Raw genomic sequence first — 23,201 nt, 5'->3', positions numbered from 1 at the left:
AAAAGTCCTTAATCTAGTGACGAAATGATACCTAACATTAGACAACGCATATCTCGAAACAAGAATTTTCCTTTCTTCATTTTTTCCATATATTAATAATCATCTTATAACGGTTCTATATCTATAGCAATTGTGATGTTATGCATTGAATATACAAATACTGACGAGACCAAAACTCTATTTTATATACTAAGTTGACTCTTTTTTTTTTATTCGGAAGGAAATTTGAGTTACGAAAAGGACTTACATGTTGAAACACTTGTTCAATGCTAGTTTTACCGTTCGTTTGATTATACAACATTCCGTATAAGGCGTTACTTCTAAAATCCTAAGGATGACTTCGACAAATGTCCTATTTTTCAATAAGCTCAGATTGTTATTAAACTTGGCCTGAATATGCCTGCTACAGCTGATGAAAGCATATTAATATTCACTATGGACAAATTTATGGAAAACTGACTAATTTAAACGTTCGTTACATTTCAATGAGTATGGGCTCTTGACTATTACAGCAGACTAGTTACTTACTGTTTTCCAGGTAACTGTTTTGCAGATCTTCAACGGCCTCTGTCGTCTTTGTTTTCACCGTGTCCTCAAATATCTCTACTGTTTCTTTAACTGTACAATATCCATGTGTATAGTTCTTATTCAGTATTTGCTTACATCTTTCTTCTTTTCTTTGTATTTTCTCTTTTAATTTTGTCAGTTCTTCTATTCGTTTTTCTTCTTTAAGTATCTCTCTCCGTTCTTTCAATAAGCGCTCCTTTTCCGCCTTTAAGCGTTTCTTTTCTGCGTAAATTTCGTAAAATGATGACTTTTCGTCAAGTGTAGTGCAATCATACGTGTCCGAAAGTCTGGGCGTCATGAACTGATGCTCAATGTGATGATCTTTACAATCGTTCATTGCATAAGCAGAAACGTTATGTTTGGAGGTATGCCGGCTTATAATTGAACTTACCCTGAAAGGTGATATTAAAATTGATAACGTACCTATTTCATTTACTAGTATTCTAATTACAGCAAAAAAAAAAACAGAAATAAGAATGGAATAACAAAAACGAGAATATACAAAACGAACCAGCATCGGCAAATCGATATCCACATGTTTATGATATTGGTCTACATTTAGCCGATATCAGACAACAAGGGCTAAAACTTAATAGGCAATGGCGGACCTTAAGTGGTTATTAGCATGACTGAGCCTATATTGCACGAGGGCGTTACCCGCATGCTTACTAGTATAGGCCTAACTATAGTAAAAGGAACCAGCGCGGGAGCCATCTGGTCTATAATGGCGGACAGGTTTTTAAACACTAATGTTTCACTTGGCATGGCCACAGAGGTCTAAATTAAAGCTGGTCATTGTGGATGTATTTTTGACATTTTAGTCGAAAAAATGGGAGAGGAGGTTGTATTTGGTGAAGTGAAACTCAATTTTAGTACGGGTAGTACTTCCAGGTCATAGCAGTATGACTTTGATGTGATTTTACAGTAAATGTGACAAGAGAAATCTCTCTTAGAAGATACATGAGTAACATGGCCCTACTTTTCTCTTCATTTTATATCAGTTTTATCATAACTCTTTAAAATGAGGTAAGGATTTGTTCTCTGAAATGGGTTGAGCTATGTTTGGTCAGTTTTATATAGAATATAATAGGGAATAATATTTACTGGTGTATGACCTTATAAAGGTTTTTGAGGTCTAATAACCACGCAAGGAATGTAATTGCCGTTTAATGAGTTGTTTATTATATACCTAAATACAATAACCTATCGATTACTTGATTGATTGTATCAGTTAATCATATACAAAATATCGACAGTAACGAATTTATATTGCAACGACATCGTGTAAAATGTCGTCAAAATGACGTCTCTCATCCATAACCAGTTATAGTGTCCGCTCTCGGTTACAGGAGTTTGTCCTATGCAATTTTGTTGCTATATATAATAAGGTATGTGTAACAGATATTTGTCAAAAAGAATATCAGACAAATATAATGTCAACTTAAATTCCACTGTAAATATATACAAGCGGTTCAAAATTATATTTTTGGCTCTAGTGACATCTAATAGGGACCAAGCACCACCAAGTTTGATTAAGATCCGTCTGGCGATTCATATTCACAGGTATTTCTCAAGACCGACGGATCGCCGGATCGCGAGTTCGATCCTCGGGCGGGGCGCATGTTCTCCGTGACTATTTGATAAACGACATTGTGTCTGAAATCATTAGTCCTCCACCTCTGATTCATGAGGGGAAGTTGGCAGTTACTTGCGGAGAACAGGTTTGTTCTGGTACAGAATCCAGGAACACTGGTAAGGTTAACTGCCCGCCGTTACATGACTGAAATACTGTTGAAAAACGGCGTTAAACCAAAACAAACAAACATAAATCAAGAATATTCAATTTTGACTGATGAGTCTGTGCTTTATATAAGTCTTATTCAAACGCAACAGACAGATTGCAAGACAAGGTATTTACCGCCTCTGTAAGGTGATTTGCGACATTTCTTCTTCGAAGATACGACCTTGGCATTTAACACAGTGATATTGCGGCTGCTTCACAAACCCAGGGTTGAAATCTCGATTCTGTTCATAAATATTAAAATGATAATTATTTCTAAATACAAATGTATATGATTTTTAAATAAACATGTAGTGTACGTGGAAGTAGCTTTGCAATTATCAACAGAGGTAAAATAATTAGCTCTTGAACTATTAGTATTGTTCTTCTTTTTTATTGTTGTTTTTGTTGTTGTTGTTGTTTTTGCTTTTGTTTCTTATTTTTGTAGACATGGCCAGCGAACGAAAGACATGCGCGATACAATATCCGGTAGAGTTATACTTCTTGAACCAGCCAGGTCTGTTCACAGCTGTGTTAAATTCTTGTGAAAATACTCTAGAAATATACTACCATTCCTTATAACTTCTTTTTGGAGTCACTGGCTGACGGACCAGTGTATACCGGGAGAGGAGCATTCGGACATTATATACTTACATGACCTGGTTCAACCCTTTCAGGGCACATAAGCTTATGACCGTCCATGACGAATCCCTCTATGTCACTCATGGAGTTGGTGAGGCTTGGAGGAGGGTTGTCCGGGGTTGTACCGCACATCCTGTCATCGCAGGCTTGTATTGGATCAAAGAGGCCATCCTCGTTCGGAACGCTGGGTGTGTAACATGTCAAAGCCTTTGGAAAATAAAGGCCATATTTGTAATGGAAAAATTGTTAAGTAGTTTCTGTTGATTATATGCTTATATGCTGTAAGTCGTCATAACAAATAATAGTTACCTAGCTTTTGCATTACTTAAACCTATGTACATACAAACTCATTTTAGTTACGCCGAAACATTTAGCGTCACGACGACTTCCCAGATTCTACGATATAGGAACACTCCATTTGTCCCTCCGAACATTATTTCCGGAACGGACAGACACCTGTATAGAACCACCAACCTGCCATAAGGGCAAGCTCGGTCTGAAATAGGATCAACACTATTTTCATCAGCAGACCATTATTGGAACGATATAAAAACAATCGAACGCCATGAAAATCTACGGTGCTATGTTTAGGACATATGTTATTTTTTTTTAAGATTAAATTATCTCGTGCGCACGACATCTTATCTTGAGCGATCAACATCTTATCTCGTGCGCACGACATCTTATCTCGAGCGATCAACATATTATCTCGTGCGCACAACATCTTATCTTGAGCGATCAACATCTTATCTCGATCGATCAACATATTATCTTGAGCGATCAACATCTTATCTCGAGCGATCAACATCTTATCTTGAGCGATCAACATATTATCTTGAGCGATCAACATCTTATCTCGTGCGCACGACATCTTATCTCGAGCGATCAACGTATCATCTTGAGCGATCAACATATTATCTTGAGCGATCAACATCTTATCTTGAGCGATCAACATATTATCTTGAGCGATCAACATCTTATCTCGAGCGATCAACATATTATCTTGAGCGATCAACATCTTATTTTGAGCGATCAACATCTTATTTCGTGCGCACGACATCTTATCTTGAGCGATCAACATCTTATCTCGAGCGATCAACATATTATCTCGAGCGATCAACATATTATCTCGAGCGATCAACATCATATCTCGAGCGATCAACATATTATCTCGAGCGATCAACATCTTATATCGAGCGATCAACATCTTATCTTGAGCGATCAACATATTAACTTGAGCGATCAATATCTTATTTCGAGCGATCAACATCTTATTTCGTGCGCACGACATCTTATCTTGAGCGATCAACATCTTATCTCGAGCGATCAACATATGATCTTGTGCGATCAACATCTTTTCTCGGGCGATCAACATCTTATCTCGAGCGATAAACATATTATCTTGAGCGATCGACATCTTATCTCGAGCGATCAACATATTATCTTGTGCGATCAACATCTTATCTCGAGCGATCAACATATTATCTTGAGCGATCAACATATTATCTTGTGCGATCAACATCTTATCTCGAGCGTACGACATCTTATTTATATATATTAAGGCCCTTTGTGTGTGCATTTAGGTCATCAGTAAAACATACGGACTAGTTGTTAATTAGGGTCCCGCCTATTCTGCTGTTATTTAAACTTCCCACAAGTACATGTACAAGTTTATCACATCAATTGGGAAAGCAATGCATATAATTGGTCATCCTATCTTCAAAATCAAACGAACATAACCAATGATGCATACTGCATGTTAGAACAGCAACAAATTTCAGTTCTACTGATAAATTCGCGCAGAAAAGTTGCATGTATGAATTAAGGGAAAACAAGGAAAATCGTTTAATATATGGGCGAAGTATGGAAGCCCTGGAGGGACAATTGATTTCCGTACTTTCCACTTCTGACTTCTAACTTTTGCACTTCTCACTTCCAACAACTTCTTGACTTCCTACATCCTACTTCTAACTTCCTTCTTCTAACTTCCGCACTTCTGACTTCTAACTTCCGCACTTCTAACTTCCAGACTTTCGACTTCTGATTTCCAACTTCCACACTTCTTACTTCCGACTTTTTGACTCCTTACTTCCCTCTTCTAACTTCCGCACTTCTGACTTCTAACTTCCTGCCTTTCGACTTCTGATTTCCAACTTCCACACTTCTTAACTTCCGACTTCTTGACTTCTTACTTCCCTCTTCTAACTATCGCACTTCTGACTTCTAACTTCCACACTTCTGACTTCTAACTTCCTGATTTCCAACTTCCGCACTTCTGACTGCCAACTTTCTTTTTTTTGGAAGTCGGAAGTAAGAAGTGTAGAAGTTTGAAGTCGGAAGTATGAAGTCAAGAAGCTGGAAGTCAGAAGTGCGGAAGTTAGAAGTCAAAAGTGCGAAAGTTAGAAGAAGGAAGTAAGAAGTCAAAAGTCAGAAGTAAGAAGTGTGGAAGTTGGAAATCAGAAGTCGAAAGTCGGGAAGTTGGAAGTCAGAAGTGCGGAAGTTAGAAGTCAGAAGTGTGGAAGTTAGAAGTAGGAAGTAGGAAGTCAAGAAGTTGAAAGTGAGAAGTGCAAAAGTTAGAAGTCAGAAGTGGGAAGTACGGAAATCAATTGTCCCTCCAGGGCTTCCATAGCGAAGCCTACATACTTTTTTTTTGTCAAGGACTTAAATTTATTTCTTTGCATCATCACTGATTTTTTGCTGCCTTTTTTTATCAGTTACCTTATTTAAATGTCTAACCCTGCAAACATGTGAAACGGTTATAAGTATAATCTAAATAAAAACAAAAACGGTGGCAGCCGTTTGTTTTTACTAATGTTCTGAATTCACACAAAGGTCCTTTATAGATATTGATAAGATGACCGAGAAAAGATGTTGATCGCTCGAGATAATATGTTGATCGCTCAAGATAATATGTTGATCGCACGAAATAAGATGTTGATCGCACAAGATAATATGTTGATCGCTCAAGATAAGATGTTGATCGCTCAAGATATGATGTCTTGCGCACGAGATAAGATGTTGATCGCTCAAGATAATATGTTGATCGCTCAAGATAATATGTTGATCGCTCGAGATAAGATGTTGATCGCTCAAGATAATATGTTGATCGCTCGAGATAAGATGTTGATCGCTCGAGATAATATGTTGATCGCTCAAGATAAGATGTCGTGCGCACGAAATAAGATGTTGATCGCTCAAGATAATATGTTGATCGCTCAAGATAAGATGTCGTGCGCACGAGATAAGATGTTGATCGCTCAAGATAATATGTTGATCGCTCAAGATAATATGTTGATCGCTCGACATAAGATGTCGTGCACACGAAATAAGATGTTGATCGCTCAAGATAATATGCTGATCGCTTGAGATAAGATGTTGATCGCTCAAGATAATATGTTGATCGCTCAAGATAATATGTTGATCGCTCGAGAAAAGATGTTGATCTCTCAAGATAAGATGTCGTGCGCACGAGATAAGATGTTGATCGCTCAAGATAAGATGTTGTGCGCACGAAATAAGATGTTGATCGCTCAAGATAAGATGTTGATCGCTCAAGATAATATGTTGATCGCTCAAGATAAGATGTTGATCGCTCAAGATAAGATGTCGTGCGCACGAGATAAGATGTTGATCGCTCAAGATAATTTAATCCTAAAAAAATAATGGCATGTCCTAAACATACCACCGTAAAAATCAATATAGGTCCGATGCTTTTTTAAAATGGCTAAAGTTTAACTCTAAATTGCTTAAAACTAAAAACGAAGAAGAAATAAATGAAAATCCCATGAATACTTATATGAACAGCTCAAATCAATTTCGAATCCATGCAAACCATTGCGTTCCAAAGAACATGCAGACATATAAAGTAGCGATAAAACATTTTGGCTAATGTAGTGTATCCCAGTTTAAACTTACGGTGATGGGTCGACTGTCGGTTATCTCCCACATGCCATAAAGTCTGGGTTTTGAGCCGACCACACATAGGTCCGATGCAAAGGCCGATTGTGTACGTGTTATTTCCTTGTCGGCGTCAACCTCGATGGCTTCGACAGATCTGGACGAAGGGGACTGAAAACGGTTAAAGACGAACATAATTTGTTTTGATGAGACAATATTTAAATAAAGTCTGCCAATATCTGAGTAAAATGTGACTTCTGATGGCATTTTTTGTTAATGCTCGGATATTATTATAAAAGTGTTCATTAGGATCAAACATGAAATTGAAAAGGGGCTGTCGCCTTCTAGGGTTCCTCCTTACAGTATAATGGGGTCAAAGGTCAAATTAGTGCATTTACGAATAAACTACATCGGTGTGCACTCATTTTTGTTATAAACATCTAAATTGGTTTAAATATTGTTTTTCAACGCCCTTTAGTATTTCTGTAAATAAAACTGATGATTATATTAAAAAATATATATATTATATATATTAAATTATATAGATTAATATATATCTAGGAAAAAGTGGCATACGATGACAAAGTGTGTTATACTTGACATATTTGCTAATCTATATATTTGGATCAACTGCAAAAATATTTTTTGGTATGCCGTGTCCAAGGATTATTTTAATGTAATTTCAAGGTCACAGACATGTCAAGGTCAAAAATGAACTTTTGAAAATGACTTCTACAGGAATCAAAATGGTGCGTTTATTAATAATATACTCAACAACTTTTCTTTTTTTTTTCTTTTATCGCCAAATTTTGACAGATTTGGATGAATGTTCTACACAATGTTTAATGATTATTTTATTATACTAAAACATAAAAACGAGCATAGCCTGAATTATATTCATTTAACCGTAAGGGTAACAATAAGGTAACCCTTAAATTAAATTTCACATAATTAGTAAATTCATCACAGCAGAAATTCAAAGTACCATATTCTGAATGTTCAACTATGTTTAGTTGAAATGGAACATCCGTCAATATTTTCAATATGAACATGTTAAATTTATATCAGGTTTTGGACGTTATTAAAGAGACCAGTTAATGACAAAATTGTTTAATACTGCAGATGGCAGTACTTGCCACATAGAGACCAGCACCAAGTTGCAAATTTTAGATTACCCATTTGAACTGTAATGGCTCAGTGAATGTACCCACAGTTGATATCGCTGTTATGTTTATCTAATTGAACTGGTCATTAAGCAATGTGTCCAATTTTCACTCAAATCTGTCAAACTTTGACAGAGATAAAAACAAAAGTGAGGGAGCAATAAAATTTGAATTTAAGCTTTGAACTGACTATCAAAAGATTATTTACATATTGTAGCCTACACCTTTTGATAAATGTGTGCGAAAGAGAAAATATGGTTGGTTTTGAGGAGGGAGGCTACAACGAAAACGAATTACATATAAATATATAAAACTGCTCACATAAACAGTTAAAATCACTTTACTGTCATGTATACAACCAAGTATTTTAGCTTAATAAGGAGGGCGCAGATCTAAGGAACGCGGGATCATGAGTTCGATCCTCGGGAGAGGTATATGTTTTCCATGATGATTTGATATAATAATAGACATTGTCAGGAGTAATTTCGTCCTCCACTTCTGAAATATTTGGAGAAGTTGGCAGTTACTTGCGGAAAAAAGCTAATACTTGTAGAGACTCCAGAAACACTGATTAGGTTAATTGACCGTCGTTACATGACTGAAATACTGTTGAAAGTAACATTTACATATATGGAATGCTTCTCCAGCTCCTAAAGAAATGATTTCAATACTGGTGATAATTCATTATATTATATAGACTTATGTTAATTTGCCCACGAGGTGATGGTTAAATAGGACCATTTTAGAGGAATAACTGAAATATTGGTCACATAATAGGTGTACACAGTACATGTACGGTAATAAACAAAACAGAACAGATCTGTTGGAATTCAACTAAGTACTCTATACACCATGTCTTTGATTTGCTGTAATTTCTTTCCTTTTTCCTATTATCGGTCAGAAATTTATCATCATATTTTATGTATTTGTAATTAATTCTAACACGATCCGATTCATTTTCCTATTATAGGCTACAAAGAAGGCTGGAGACAGTGATTTATTTAGCAAATAATCAAGGCTTTCGAGTTGTTTATCGTCTGATTTACCACGGTTCAGAGTTCAGATGCGTAGGAATTGAACCACGAGGGCGTCAGCCCGAGTGGTTAAATACTGAAGCATCTGAACGATGAACCGTGGTAAATTAGACGATAAATAACAAGAAAGCCTTGATTGTTTTCATTCTGACATGCTCATTGATATATTTTAATAGATATTATACTGGACTTCCTTTACGCGAGGAGTAATGTATCGAACGTCATGCGGCAATATGACGTCAATTATGACGTCATAATGCTCTCTTACCGGTCCGCGCGTCAACCGTTGTTTATCGCAGAATATATCGAGCTTGATTTTCTTCTTTGTTTAACTGGAAATCAAATCGAGCCATGTTAGAATAAACAACAATTCACTGTTCTGACGTCACAACTATTACGTCATAGCGTCAAGCGGCGTAACGACGTCCTGGAAAAGAGCCCAATTGAAAACGGGCAAATATCTAATGCATGCCGACAAGGTGTACTTTAAAGTCCTTGATAACGTGTTAGAATCGAAATAATATATCTCATTTAGTGATTTGCTCTTGAATAAATCACTGTTTGTCGTTCAGATGCGTAGCATTATATCAATCGGGCTACGCCCTCGTGATATAATTCCTTCGCATCTGAACTCCAAACAGTGATTTATTCAGCGACAAATCACCAATGAGATATATTATTTCTTAAGTAGAACATTTCAAGAACTATCACCGAAGCTCTTAATGCGATATTTGCATTATTTTATTTAGTTTCAGACAGGATGTCCTTGATTACATTGTGAAGAGAAAGCTAGTATCGTGGAACTGAAACATTAGTCATTCAGATGTTTTACACATTAAAATGTAAAAATAAAGATATAAAAACATCAGAAAGATTGCTTTAGATTTTTCATAATAGTAGCATTAAGTCGCATTCAGTAAAATATTAAAATATACCTTTTGATATCTTCATGATTACTAACAGATGATGGTTCAGCTAATCAAAATGGTGAAATATGGTGTTTCGATAGTAACTAAGAGATATATAATGTGTAAAAATAACTTCCTACATGACGAGAAGAGCATTTGTTTCATTTTATAACATCAGATTCCTTCGTGATACATTGGTACGTTTGCTCTACCCGGTCCTATCACCAGCCAAATACTCGGAAATCTAAAGGCGTTGTAACAGGAGAACAAACATGCTGCCCCCTATATTCACAGTCATAAAGATAATACTAATAATATTCGATATACTTTCAAAGTCACTGACAATTATTAAGCCTTTTTGAAGTTACGACATTTATAGAACTAATATAAACAAATACCGGTAGTTACAAAATTGTAGATATTGAAAACACATGAAGAACGGTTACCAGTTCTTACATTAGCCTAACGTTAATGTGCAAAGTAATATTTTTAGCTAATTCAAAAATATGAAGAGTACCAATTTCAATCTAATGGAATAAAATTAAAAACAACATAACATTTGCAGTTATCTAATATCTATATTTAAACTTTGATATCGCTTAATTTTTATACATAGATGGTATTTCTCAACACCCACACATTCCTGAAATTAATACAGCACATGCATAAGCGACTTGAATAGATTTTTAATTGACAGCATTGACCATTTTAGATAATGCTTGAGAGAATTACATTTCATACTATCTCACAAACAGACTTAATCAAACTGAGTTCTATACTTCCGAAGGAATCTTTAGATCTATCAACAGTTATTACAGTCAAACTATATGTTCGCTAGAGCTCGACGGGACAAACAAAATGTGTTCGAGATATCAGTAGGACAAGCCAACGTGAAGTACGCATTATATAGACCTGACGATGAGTTCGAGCCAGTAGTAAGCGAATAATCGATATTCGAGCAAACGAAGTTTAATTGTACCAGTCTTATAATACGCGCCAAAGACTTTTTCTACTTGTACTGTTCATACAGACAATCATACAGGCAATCAACTAGCCTTTTTAAAAAGTGCCTGGAAACGGAAGTTTTAGAATATCAAACATGAAAAGGATAGCTTTTATAAATGAACAGAAAATCAGAGCGTACGAAAAATTAAGCACATACTATAGAAAAAACTTTAATCGTTTTGAATTTTGCCAGCCTCAAATGCAATAAATATACACGAAGTAATTTATTTACTTCTCAAATTCATAATTATTACCGAAAAACTATATTAAAAGGTAACAAAAGTGGCGAAAATCTGACGTTTATAACAAAATGCACTTATTGACCTTTGGCCTTGTGCTGTGACCTTACTATGACCCTTAGAAGGCGACAGCCCCCCTGAAACTTTTCCAATTTTTATAAAGTTAACAATGAACATGGCTGTCGGGCATTAACAAAAAATGCCATCAAAGGCAATTTCTAGGCCACTTTTCTGGATATATAGGCAGACTAATATCAATTCAAAACTTCTTAAGAAATTCTAAATAAAAAGTAGATACTAACAAGCTTGGAGTTCTTTTGAATGAGTTATGTAAAAAAAAAAAAGATGGATCGCAGCGATTTTTACGGGTAGGTTGTATTTCCACAAACAAATGTTTTTTAATGATAGCATTATAAAAGATGTTATGTTTACCTTTGTAATTTTATTTCTTGATGCACGGCCTCCCCACAATGAAATCGTAGCACGGGGAATCGGACTAGGAATCGGCGAGGACACCAATGTTGCTTCTAATCCGCCGTCCCTTATATCTTGAGAAGATGGCCTATTTTGAGAACTTCGTACTCTCGGAGATATGCACTTCGACTACACAAGATATATAAGCAAGACAAACAAGGCTAATGTAGAAAACATGTCAGGAATTTTACCAAAATAGATATAAACATCTTTCATTCTTATGAGTCAACTGATTTTTCTAAAATCAAGATAAACATGGCTAATCTGAAAACATATCAGAACTTTTACCAGTACAGATATAAACAGTCTTATTTTCTTATGATTCAAATGATTTTCAAGCACCACATGATAATACCTATTTCTGTTTCATTTTCAGTAAATTTTGTGGTTAACCACGTGACAAATATGCTACTGAGCGCATGAAAATCTCAAGATATTATTTTTCAATACATAGAGGATAATTGTTGGTTTCGGTGTAATATCACGTTATAATTTCACCGAGTGGGCACCAAAAGTGATATTTTCACGAGTGGCGCAGCCACGAGTGAAAATAACAACTTTTGGTGTTCACGAGTGAAATTACCGTGATATTACATCGATACCAACAATTTTTCTGTTTATTTTATGTCTAAAACTCTACTTTTGTTGTGTTTATTTCAATAAAATGTCGAAATTTGCGGGAATTTTTATCAGGAAGCATCGCAAAGATGACGTCATTTTAACGACGTCATCGTCATATTGTTTCCGGCTTTCAGTACGCTCGGTAAACTTTTTGACGTTAATCCGGGTATCAGATTTGATAATTTTCACTGAGTGGCCAGTGAGTTTATCAGGATATAATTCACCGTTATATTTCGATAAACCACCGAAAAACATAAAATAAAACACCATCATCGTCCTCATATGAATTTTCGCTATTATTATTATCATTATCATCATCACCTCTAGCTGGAGCAACTGATACGTATTAGACCTTCCTGCCTCTAGTAATGACATCCCTCTTGAACAGTATTCTTATGATGCGAACAATGGGATGTGTAATAAACGCAAAATTTGTCCGGTTTTCTTTCTACTTGCTAGAACTGTTCAAAGAAAGTTAAGATGGCATATAATAATCAAATAATAAAATCGCTATAATCTGTAAACATGTTTACTCCTGGATGTAAACTTTCGGTTAACGGAGCGATCCCTTGATGTAAACTTGAGGTAAACGGGGTTATTCCTAGATGTAAACTAGATTTAGACCCAGTCATTTATGCCATACAGCTCTTACGCGATTAATAGATGCCTGGTTAAAATTTTAAGACGTAGATTCTGGAAAATGTGTAGGTGCTGTATTTCTTGACTTAAGGAAAGCATTTGAATTTGTTGATCACACTATTTTACTACATAAACTAAGATTGTATAAATTTACAGATAGTACAATTAAATTATTCCAGTCGTATTTATCTAACAGGAAACAGTTGATCAAAGTTGGTAACTTCAAATCCGAATAAATGACCGTTACTTCCGGCGTTCCATAAGGGTCAATTCTCGGTCCCCTGTTATTTTTACTTTATATCAATGACATAGCATTATCAACAAACGAAGGTAATATTGACCTATACGCTGACGACTCGACAATATATGAATCTGATTATGATATGAAAATTGTTGAAAATAAACTCCTAGAAAACTTAAATAAAATTGGAAAATGGTGTTTTTCAAACAACATGCTTTTACATCCATCAAAAACAAAATGTATGCTAATATGTACAAAACACAAGCAACGCAATTGCAGCAATATGAACTTAACTATTGGTAGATCTATCATAGAAAATGTAAAAGTTCAAAAAGTTTTAGGAATTTATATCTACAGTACACTCTCGTGGGATAAACAAATAGATAAAGTATGTTTAAAAGTTAACTCAAAAATTGCACTTTTGAAAAGGATTGTTTATTTTTTAACAGAGGATATGAAAAAAACTATTCTACAATGCATATATTTTGTCTGTTTTAGATTACTGCTGTACAGTTTGGTATACAGGCAGTAAAGGTTCATTAAATAAGATTTTTGCACTTCAAGGAAGAGTTGCTATAATTGTTTTGAATAAAGAACTGCAGACAAGTAAATCTGAAATGTTAATGAAATTTTCTGAACGATGCAAATACCATTCTGGAGTAATGATATATAAAACTACAAAAAATCTTGTACCATCTTACATATCTGATATTTTAACATTTTCCAGCAATGAAATTTATGGCCTTAGATCAATTGTACATAATGATATTTTAATACCTAAATTAATATCGCACAAATTATATGAAAAGGTCATTTGGCTATAAGAGTGCTAAAGTATGGAATATCATTCCACAGAATATTTGTTGTTTGGATTCATTTTCTTCGTTCAAAAACAAATATAAAAAATATCTATTAGGATCTGAATAAGCTGCATATTTTTTACTGCCATTGTTATTGTTTTTTCTTTTGTGTGGATGAATGTTTATCTGAGTGATTTGACTTTTTTCTTCTTTTTTTATGATTGATATAAAAGTATAAAAAAAATTCTAATTAAATGGAGTGTTTGTCAAGAGTGAATGTTGAATTCAAATGTTTATCACTTAAATTCTGTCTTTTTTTTTGTAATTAGATAATCGTTTTTTATCTATTTTTTTGTGTTGAACTGTTGTTACAGTACTAATTTTACAGAAGACCACATTGAAACTTAAGATGTTTAATATGTTCTAACACTGTTATATATCTTTATGTGTTACCTTCTTTAAATAAAGTTATAATTATTATTATTAACTTTAGGTAAACGGGGTTACTCCTGGATGTAAATTTGAGGTAAATGGCTTCACTCGATCGTAGATGTAAACTTGAGGCAAACAGGATTACCCCTAGATTTAGACTTGACGGGTAAACGGGGTTACTCCTAGTTGTAAATTTGAGGTAAACGGGGGTTACTCTTAGATGCAAACTTGAGGAAAATGGGATTACCCCTGGTTGTAAACCTGAGGTAAATGGGGTTACCCTAGATATAAACTTGAGAGGTAGACGGGGTTACTCATAGATGTAAAACTAGTAACCAATGATACCGGATAATGGGTTAAAGATTGTCATCCGTTTAGAGATTAAAACCAATTTGTACATTATTTCTAAAAAGATACAATTCAGCCTTTAAAAGTAAAATATTTAGACCGTTGCTTTGTAAGTTAAATTAGTCCAATATTTTGCACCCATGGCAAACAACTTAGATCTAAATTTATTTATGTCCGATTAACACTGCCATTTAGCGGTATTTGTATAAATCATTCATTTAAGCCTTTTACAAAAAATTTTTACAGAAGTTTCTTACATAATTATGAAAAAAGAGTTTTTTCGTGGCTTTAATAGCGTCACAAAGTTTGAACAGAATCAGCTAAAAGGCCTATTTTTTCTCAAACTTTATATCTGTTAAAAGTTCTCATACTTTTTCATACGATTTTGGTGTCAGAATGCAGTCCTAGAGTCTATGATAAATAAAAAAATCCAGATTTTCTCCACATTCATGCTAAAACTAAAAACCAACCTGCAGCCTTTTCCTGTTCAGAAGGAGTGAGCTGACTGATGAACCACATGTCCTGAGTGACACGGGTGAGACGCACTCTACGACAGACACAGTGGTCATTTCAATTCCAATCTAACCCATTCTATTCTAGTTTGAAAATTAAATGCAATGGGCGTTTTATTGCAGCCGCATTTGTTGTATCCGCATCTCGCTCATATGACGTCTAATGACGTTGCTAAGCGCTGACGATTTTTGACGTCTTCTTATTATCGGATCAAAGATGCTAAACAGGGGGAATATTGGTACCGTGATGTGTATCTCAAAAGTCAAATTTATTGAAGTAAAATAACTTGCACAGTCAATAAATTAAATTCAATATCAGACGGATGAAACCTATAAAGTGGCGCATACATTTATGAAGCGTCGCGAAGTACTTTTTAACGTAGGAAACAGAAGGCATCCGAAGTTGTTTTGGTAACAAAATCCAATTATTTCAGGAATAAATGCGAATAATTCGCATATGATAGGCTGTATGACGTGTATTTCAACTGTATAAAGAAATAATACGTATGTAAATTAGAGGGTTTGTAGAATTTCTTTATCTACGTTCATTTGCTTTGCGATAATTCAATTAGAAATTTAAAGAGAAAAGTATACAAATTTCGGATATGAAGTACTTATTATTTTACTTTGTTTACATCCACAGTTAGAGCTGAAGTTACTGTATGTTTGTTAAAATACAAAGGAAACATTTTTGACAGAACAATATTAAGACAATAAATTTCAATATCAAGTTTATGTATAGTCTCAATTTTTCGACTGCAAAGCAGACCGATTTCACAGACTGACATTTACCATATGAGCCGTGCCATGAGAAAACCAACATAGTGGGATTGTGACCAGCATTGATCCAGACCAGCCTGCGCATCCACGCAGTCTGGTCAGGATCCATGCTGTTCGGTTTCAAAGCCTATTGGAATTAGAGAAACTGTTAGCGAACAACATGGATCCTGACTAGACTGCACGGATGCGCAGGCTGGTCTGGATCCATGCTGGTCGCAAACCCACTATGTTGGTTTTCTCATGGCACGGCTCATATGTTTGTCTCTACGTCTCAAGTAGTTTGGATCAAAACTGTGGTGGAAAGTGATGGGATTTAAACTTCATGATTTATAGTTTTATATAGACATTTTTTTCATTTAAGTGTGGTTATTTTTCACTAGGAAAACGTAAACAATGATTAATAATGCCCAAAGATAAACAAAAGTTAAAAAATGGCAACCTTAAAAGTTAAATGACACCTTCCATATACATATTGTAAATTTGAAATGTATAAACGTTTAACCATTGAAATGCGCGGAGCATAACAGGGTTTAAAAATAAACTGATCGATGCATACACAGCTTTTCATGACTGAGGTAGAAATTTAACGATGTAAGCGGAAAACACACTGGCAAACATGGAGTTTGATAGTGTTATGCCTACAAAACAGAGGTTTTCTCATTACTTAGAACATATAATGATTGTATTTGGAATGAGCTTTCCAGACATGTAATTTTTAGTGCGAAAAATTGGGGTTAAATTTGTATTTAAAGCCTCCAAAGTTAGTGACGCGATTTGCGTCACTGGTTATATACACATAGAAAGAAAACTTAATGCATTGTTTTGAATGGTAAGTGGGTTGTACGTGGAGGAGAGATATTGACCTGTGCAAAAATTATAACAACATCGCGACCCGCATACAATTAGTTGGATTAGTTTGGGTAAACCATTTGAATCTTAATATAAATAAGACAAAATCTCAGAGCAAGTTTAAAGGATTCAGATTTTTCAAACTATTCAATACTATCGTTGTCATCATAAGTTGCTAACCTAATGTGCTTTTTCACTGTTGTTTCTTATTAAATATTGGTTCGAGCCCCACTGGGGTTACAACCATATGACTTCTCATATGACACCAGTACTGGTTTTTCCAGGAAGCGGACTCGAGAGTGGTTACAATGAGCTTGAAGCTTTCATCACAATCGAGCTAAAACAAATTAATATAAACATTAAATATTGCTCTGAAGGAAGTTGTTTTGCAGTGTCTGTCACATCCTCAATTTCTTCTGCTAGTGTGGACAGGGAAATGGTGCTGCAGTCTGTACTTTTCCTGTACAGTATGTCCTCAGCTGTCTTATACCTCAGCTGTCTTTTCAAGTATATGGTTTTATGAAGCGAAGCTTAAACATTTGAAAATAATGTGATCAACTGTTTCTGGGGTTTGGCATTGTTTGCAGTATTTGGATGAGTTCTTATCGATTTTCGACCAATGATTTCTTAATCTACTATGGCCACACAGCAGCTGATTTTTTATTGAAAAGTATTTGCTCTCTTCTTCTTCTGTACAATTTTTAGCTCGACTATTCGAAGAATAGTCTAGCTATTCTACTCACCCTGGCGTTGGCGTCGGCGTCACACCTTGGTTAAGTTTTTGCATGCAAGTACATACAGCTATCATTTAAAGGCATATAGCTTTGAAACTTATTTATTCTTTTTCTAGGTCAATGACCAACCTCACTGGGTCAAGTTCCATAACTCTAACATGTATTTTGAGCAAATTATGCCCCCTTTTGGACTTAGAAAATTCTGGTTAAAGTTTTACATGCAAGTTACTATCTCCAAAACTAATGCAGACATTGAATTGAAACTTCACATGTGTCTTCGGGGTTATAAAACTAGTTGATAGCACCAAGTCCCATAACTCTGACCTTCATTTTGGCCAAATTATGCCCCCTTTTGGACTTAGAAAATTCTGGTTAAAGTTTTGCGTGCAAGTACATACAGCTATTACTAAAAGGCATATAGATTTAAAACTTATTTTTTCTTTTTCTAGATCAATTACCTACCTCACTGGGTCAAGTCCCATAACTCTGACATGTATTTTGGCCAAATTATGCCCCCTTTTGGACTTAGAAAATTCTGGTTAAAGTTTTACGTGCAAGTTACTATCTCCAAAACTAATGCAGATATTGAATTGAAACTTCACATGTGTCTTCGGGGTTATAAAACTAGTTGATAGCACCAAGTCCCATAACTCTGACCTTTATTTTGGCCAAATTATGCGCCCTTTTTGACTTAGAAAATTCTGGTTAAAGTTTTGCGTGCAAGTACATACAGCTATTACTAAAAGGCATATAGATTTTAAACTTATTTTTTCCTTTTTTAGATCAATTACCTACCTCACTGGGTCGAGTCCCATAACTCTGACATGTATTTTGGCCAAATTATGCCCCCTTTTGGACTTAGAAAATCCTGGTTAAAGTTTTACATGCAAGTAACTATCTCCAAAACTACTACAGATATTAAATTGAAACTTCACATGTGTCTTTGGGGTTATAAAACTAGTTGATAGCACCAAGTCCTATAACTCTGACATGTATTTTGGGCAAATTATGCCCCCTTTTGGACTTAGAAAATCCTGGTTAAAGTTTTGCGTGCAAGTACATACAGCTATTACCAAAAGGCATATAGCTTTGAAACTTATTTATTCTTTTTCTAGGTCAATTACCAACCTCACTGGGTCAAGTTCCATAACTCTTAACATGTATTTTGAGCAAATTATGCCCCCTTTTGGACTTAGAAAATTCTGGTTAAAGTTTTACATGCAAGTTACTATCCCCAAAACTAATGCAGATATTGAATCGAAACTTAATATGTTTCTTCAGGGTTATAAAACTAGTTGATAGCACCAAGTCCCATAACTCTGATATGTATTTTGGTCAAATTATGTCCCCTTTCGAACTTAAAACTCTTTTGATATTTAACATTTTGGGTAATAATTTCCTGCTTCTGTGACAATATTTCAAATAGTCGAGCTTGGCTGGCTTATGGACAGCTCTTGTTTGATTCTGCTCTGCTGAAAATGTCTTGTATGGTGTCTGTTTTATCTGAAAATGATCATTTCTTATTCCATTTTTTACAACTTAACTTTTCATAGCAGTCACAGCTTCCCTTGCATTTAACATTCCTGGAACCTATGCTCTTCTGTATCTGCCATACTCAAGGAGGCAATGCAACCACAGTGATGTTATTCAATTGCTGTTCACTGCATTTTCTTTAGGAATATAAATTACAGACTTAAACAATTTCTCTTCAGTTTTTATACGCCCGAAGGGACGTATTGTGTTATGACGCTGGTGTCCGTCTGTCTGTCCGTCCGAGCTCACATTTGCATACTTTGGTGGCTATAGGAACAATAGGTAACTGTACTTTTTCTTTGATGTCATTCATTCCGTAAGGCTTTTATGTGGCTATTTTTCTCTTACGTGGCTAAAAGAACAATAGAGAGAACAAAAGAGTAGCCACATAAGTATCCATATGTAGGATCGTCCATCCATCTGTCCGTTAGCAATTTTCGTGTCCGCTCTGTAACTCTTTAACCCCTTGCAATATTTTCAAGGAAACTTGACACAAATGTTCACCACACCGAGATGATGTGCAGAGTGCATGTTTTGGATGTCTCGCTTCAAGGTCAAGGTCACACTTAGGAGTCAAAGGTCATATCAGTTTGTTTCGTGTCCGCTCTGTAACTTTTGAACCCCTTCAAGGATTTCAAAGAAACTTGACACAAATGTTCACCACACCAAGACGACGTGCAAAGCGCATGTTCCGGATGACTTGCTTCAAGGTCAAGGTCACACTTAGGGGTCAAAAGTCATATCAGTTTGTTTCATGTCCGCTCTGTAACTCTTGAACTGCTGGAAGGATTTCAAAGAAACTTGGCAGAAATGTTCACTACATTGTAGCGATGTGCAGAGCGCATGTTCCGGATGACTCGCTTCAAGGTCAAGGTCACACTTAAGGGTCAAAGGTCATATATGACTTTGCTTTGTGTATATTGCTCTGCATTGCGGTGCTCTTGTTTTATTTTGGCAGATCTCTTTTTAGCTCATCTGATTTTTTGAAAAAAAATGATGAGTTATTGTCATCACTTGAGCGGTTGTCGGCGTCGGCGTTGCCTGGTTAAGTTTTATGTTTAGGTCAGCTTTTCTCCTAAACTATCAAAGCTATTGCTTTGAAACTTGGAATACTTGTTCACCATCATAAGCTGACCCTGTATAGCAAGAAACATAACTCCATCTTGCCTTTTGCAAGATTTATGGCCCCTTTTGTACTTAGAAAATATCAGATTTCTTGGTTAAGTTTTATGTTTAGGTCAACTTTTCTCCTAAACTATCAAAGCTATTGCTTTGAAACTTGGAATACTTGTTCACCATCATAAACAGACCCTGTACATCAAGAAACATAACTCCATCTTGCTTTTTGCAAGTTTTATTGCCCCTTTTGGACTTAGAAAATCAGTTTTCTTGGTTAAGTTTTATGTTTAGGTCAGCTTTTATCCTAAACTATCAAAGCTATTGCTTTAAAACTTGCAACACTTGTTCACCATCATAAGTTGATCCTGTACAGCAAGAAACGTAACTCCATCCTGCTTTTTGCAAGATTTATGGCCCCTTTTGGACTTAGAAAATATCAGATTTCTTGGTTAAGTTTTATGTTTAGGTCAACTTTTTCTCTTAAACTATCAAAGCTATTGCTTTAAAACTTGCAACACTTGTTGACCATCATAAGCTGACCCTGTACAGCAAGCAACATAACTCCATCCTGCTTTTTGCAATAATTATTGCCCCTTTTGGACTTAGAAAATCATTTTCTTGGTTGAGTATATGTTTAAGTCAACTTTTCTCATAAACTATCAAAGCTATTGCTTTAAAACTTGCAACAGTTTTTCACCATCATAAGTGGACACTGAACATCAAGAAACATAACTCTATCCTGCTTTTTGCAAGAATGATGGCCCTTTTTAGACTTAGAAAATCATGGGTAGGACAATATTTCTATTACACAAAAAAAATCAGATGAGCGTCAGCACCCGCAAGGCGGTGCTCTTGTTTGTACTTACAATATATATTTTTTTTAATTACTTCCCTTTTATGTTACTATAAATAGCTTATTTTGAAACTTTTTTATTATTGGCCGTAGGGAAAAACCGAGACCACTTTTCTGTGGTACAACATGGATGGTTCCTCCAATTTTTAGGTGTATTTTAACATACCTGTACCTGATAAGGATTTTTTTTTGTAGACTTTGGATATTTTTTTTGTGGACTTAGATTTGTTTTTTGAAGTTTTCCTTTTGTTGGTCCAGTCCTTTGGGGCTTCAACAGTCAAGTTCTTAAAATTTTGCTCCCATCCTATGATGTAAGCCTTTGGGCGTATATTGCCCCGCTTGGCGGCGGTCTTGTTATCTTTTAAAAAGAGTTAATTATTTTTGCTCGAAACTTCTCCTTTAGCCTTTTTGAGTGATAAATCATTTTGAGGAAATGAATGAAGTTCTCTTTTCACTGAAGGGAAACAAGTTCCTGACCTCCAGGTGCACCTTATTAGCATCAGAGAAAGTTCTAAAATCTATCACTGTGTGAAAGTATACTAATGTTATCATTATAGTCTCGGTTCTCAAGATGTTGACATTTATTATATGACAAAAAATACTGATTTTCTGATGAATAAACGGTAGTCAATATGTAATTTCTTATTAGTATAATATGGGTTATTATAACAATACCTTTATCTGCAATGTTGTATTCTAGTAACTGCTGTTCTTGTCACTTTTCGGGGGTGTTTTAACAGGAGAGAAAATGTGTGTTAACAGAGAGATTCTCGCGCTCACTTTCTGTTATAACACCTTTTCATATACGCGCGTTCCGTGTCAAAGCGTAAACGTCATTCGGCCCCAAAACGGATAATTCAAAACAAAATGACGTCAACGTAAAAGACAACTCAGACATTCCCGCACATTTCGTGGAAATTTAATGGCGTTGACTTTGTATTCATTTATCAGTTTTTACAGGTTTAATGCTAGAATAGCATTAGTGCATGTTCATTTCATGTTATAACATCTGCAGAATCCCTCGGGATGCGTTTGTTTTATGCTAGAATAGCGTTAAGTGCATTTTCATTTCATGTTATAACATCTGCAGAATCCCTCTGGATACATTGGTACCCTCGCCCTGGCGGGCTCGGGCACCAACCAATCCCTCGGGATTCTGCAGATGTTATAACACAAAAAAACGCATGTTATCCCTACATTTGAATCGACAGGATTTTTCCAGGCCTGTATCCCATGAAGCTTTTGTGCCAAGTGTGATCAGGCCTGGAAAAGTCCACAAGAGACATATATGCATCGTTGTAGATCAAGTTACTGCTTTAATGACAGGGGTTTTTTTTGTAAACATGTACGTATTTCTAAAATTATATCAGCCAGAATTGAAAATAACTTTAGGCAAATATGACTGAAAACACATTCAAAAGGTGGACTCTTTGATGCATGGAACGTCAAGATGCTGTCATTTCATCATTTCTGATGTCATATTTTATCAATGATGTCACAACTGAATGAACCATTGAATATTTTTCTGTATCCGAAGGGAGTTGAATACATGTTTTTATGCCCCCAGCATCTACTGATGCGGGAGGCATATACTAGTAGTGATTGTCCTGTCCGTTCGTTCGTCCGTCCATACGAGGTTAACCAAATGGGACCGTTTCGTCTAGCATCAATACCCCTTACTAGAATGACTTGATAATAATGCAGATGTAACCTGTGACCATTCCTCATCTTCAGACATCACCTGACCTCAGTTTGACCTTGACCTCATTTTGGACTTAGGTTGCTTTATATGGGCCATCTCTTGGTTAACCAAATGGGACCATTTCCTCTAGCATTAATACTCCTTACTAGAATGACTTGATACTAATGCAGATGTAACCTGTGACCATTCCTCATCTTCAGACATCACCTGACCTCTGTTTGACCTTGTCCTCATTTTGGACTTAGGTTGCTTTATATGGGCCATCTCTTGGTTAACCAAATGGGACCGTTTCGTCGAGCATCAATACCCCTTACAAGAATGAATTGATA

The 23,201-nt window shown here is 35.5% G+C and overlaps 2 protein-coding genes across 5 annotated transcripts in view; one reads left to right on the top strand and one right to left on the bottom strand.

Moving 5' to 3' along the window:
• The window catches only part of LOC123530058 (uncharacterized), a 46,707-nt gene extending 31,238 nt beyond the window's left edge, over positions 1–15,469 (bottom strand). The window contains exons 1-6 of one of the 2 annotated variants that reach the window (XM_045310746.2): positions 15,261–15,469; positions 11,668–11,838; positions 6,905–7,057; positions 3,002–3,196; positions 2,486–2,592; positions 529–959 (exon numbers count right to left, since the gene is read on the bottom strand). In XM_045310746.2, coding sequence (XP_045166681.2) covers positions 529–959; positions 2,486–2,592; positions 3,002–3,196; positions 6,905–7,057; positions 11,668–11,838; positions 15,261–15,359 — 1,156 coding nt within the window. In that variant the 5' untranslated portion in view covers positions 15,360–15,469. The remainder of the gene's footprint in view (positions 1–528; positions 960–2,485; positions 2,593–3,001; positions 3,197–6,904; positions 7,058–11,667; positions 11,839–15,260) is intronic. The other variant, XM_045310747.2, reaches the window with a different exon arrangement.
• Positions 15,470–15,571: 102 nt separating this feature from the next.
• The window catches only part of LOC123530060 (cyclin-dependent kinase 20-like), a 28,683-nt gene continuing 21,053 nt past the window's right edge, over positions 15,572–23,201 (top strand). Inside the window, exon 1 of one of the 3 annotated variants that reach the window (XM_053521868.1) lies at positions 15,572–15,713. The gene's annotated coding sequence lies outside the window, so the exon portion shown is untranslated. Of the gene's footprint in view, positions 15,823–23,201 lie in introns of all 3 variants that reach the window. The other 2 variants (XM_053521866.1, XM_053521867.1) reach the window with 2 other exon arrangements.

This window comes from Mercenaria mercenaria, chromosome 13 (assembly GCF_021730395.1).
Source record: "Mercenaria mercenaria strain notata chromosome 13, MADL_Memer_1, whole genome shotgun sequence".
NCBI classification, from domain to species: Eukaryota; Metazoa; Mollusca; class Bivalvia; order Venerida; family Veneridae; genus Mercenaria; species Mercenaria mercenaria.
This window is presented reverse-complemented; position numbering and strand designations above follow the sequence as displayed.